Here is a 1,842-nt window from a genome sequence, read left to right as displayed (position 1 = left end):
GGCTTGGTGACTGCTGCTCTGGACTACTGTAACAGGCTGTACATGGGGCTGCCCTTGGAAGCTGCTCAAAATCCTGAAGCCGGCCTGTTGACCAGGGTCAGCTGCATGATTGCCTCATTGCAAAGCTTTACAGGCTGTTCCCAGGCCTAATTTAGACTGTAGCTATGACCTATGAAGCTCCGAATCAGGCTTTCTGGAAGACGTGTTCCTCTCCTCCAAGATCCTTGGGGCGCACCTTTTTCTCAGTCCCGTGCCCATCAAAGGCACCCTTGGTGGGATATGGGGAAGGGCCTTTTTGGCTGTGCCATTTTTCCCTGACACAAAGGATCTAGGTCAACTCTTTGCTGTTCTTTCGCTGGCAGGAGTTTGGCCTAGAAGCTGGCAGGTTGCTAAAATGAGTTCCGATGGGTTGGTGCCGTTTGATCATGTTTTTATTATTAGATTTGTAGCCACCTTCCCCCCTCTTTCTGGGAACCCTGTGGAGTTGCCCTCACAGCACCCAGTGAGGAAGCCAGGCTCAGAAGCAAGAGACGTGCCTAAAGTGAGCATCGTGAGGGCTGGAACGCCGATCTCCCAAGTCCACCATCCACAATCGTGGTGCTTCTAACTGAAGTTTATAATGTAATGCCTTGATTCGGATTTGCTTTTTAAACTGGATGCTGTTCTCGCCTGCCCTGGGCCCCAGGTTTTAGCAGAAAGGCCGGGCAAAAATAAGCAGTGGGGTGCAAACTTTATTCTTATTTATTTATTTATTCATTTGGCACATTTATATGCCGCCCCATTCGCAAAAGCCTCGGGGTGGCTTCCAAAGCAAATAAATAACTATACAATTACATTAAAAATCTGGAGACACCCCTGCATAGATATAAAATCAATAAATACACTCAACAATTAAAATAACATTTAAATAAAAAGGTCTTGGCCTGGCGCCGAAAAACAAATAACGACAGATTTTCGTTACAAATAAAAAACAAATCTTCCGGATTTTGTTCCATGCCCCTGAAGCTGCATGTTTAGTTGAGAGCAAGTTTTATTGAACTGTATGGGGTTTATTTCTCTGTAGACGATGCGAGTGGGGAATCTATACCAAAGCGCGAGGTAATTTGGCACGTCCGTGCTGGATCATAAGAGGCAATAGCCGAGGTATCCTATTCATAGCTGTCCTGACTGCAGAAAGAGATGCTCCTTAAATATTGGAATTAGTCTGCCTTAAACTATGGGAAATATTTTCTTTCCAGGTTTCTAGTGACTCCTTTGTCTAGATATTTACCCACTCCGTATTTTACGCCAAGCTTTGCAGGAGCTCAGCCTCCCGGGGGACGAGCGTTCAGCACCACGGACAGCGCCTTCGGAGCCCCGCGCTCGCTCCGGCGGGGCGGGTATCCCCTCGGCGGGGCAGCCTCGCCGATCCGCGCGCAGGGCGGCTGCTCCAGGGATGCCTCCTTGAAGGTTCGCAGCAAAAGCAGGAGCGGCTATGTGGCCCCACGTGCGGGCGGGCGGGCGGGCGGGCGCGGGGGGGCACCGGCCGCCGCTGCTGCTGCTGCTGCCCGCATCCGGCCGTAGCTATTTGCATCGCGTTTGCATATATGCCGATGTGATGCAATCAGCGTCCTCCGCGGCTGGCGACGCCCCCGCGGCCGTCCGGTCGGCAAGCCGGCGCCCGCAGGCCTCTGCCTCGCAGGAGCGCTGCCCGGCCGGGCGAGAGTTAAGCGCGGAGCCGGGCCTGGCGGGAGGCGGCCGGGCCGGCCGGAGGGGCGGAGCCGGCGCGTCCCGCAGCGCCGCCCGCTCCGACGCCGAGGGGCACTCCGAGGATGCGGCGCGGCGGGCGGGGGCTCCGCGCCC

General features: G+C 54.7%; 1 protein-coding gene across 1 annotated transcript in view; it reads left to right on the top strand.

Moving 5' to 3' along the window:
* The first annotated feature begins 1,597 nt into the window (after positions 1-1,597).
* Positions 1,598-1,842, top strand: part of FNDC10 (fibronectin type III domain containing 10) — a 990-nt gene continuing 745 nt past the window's right edge. Inside the window, exon 1 of the mRNA XM_044445311.1 lies at positions 1,598-1,816. Within this exon, the coding sequence (XP_044301246.1) occupies positions 1,598-1,816 (219 nt within the window). The remainder of the gene's footprint in view (positions 1,817-1,842) is intronic.

Source organism: Varanus komodoensis, unplaced genomic scaffold, assembly GCF_004798865.1.
Source record: "Varanus komodoensis strain SLA01 unplaced genomic scaffold, ASM479886v1 scaffold48, whole genome shotgun sequence".
NCBI classification, from domain to species: Eukaryota; Metazoa; Chordata; class Lepidosauria; order Squamata; family Varanidae; genus Varanus; species Varanus komodoensis.
Note: the sequence above shows the minus strand (reverse complement) of the source record. Positions and strands in the feature narration are given on the sequence as shown.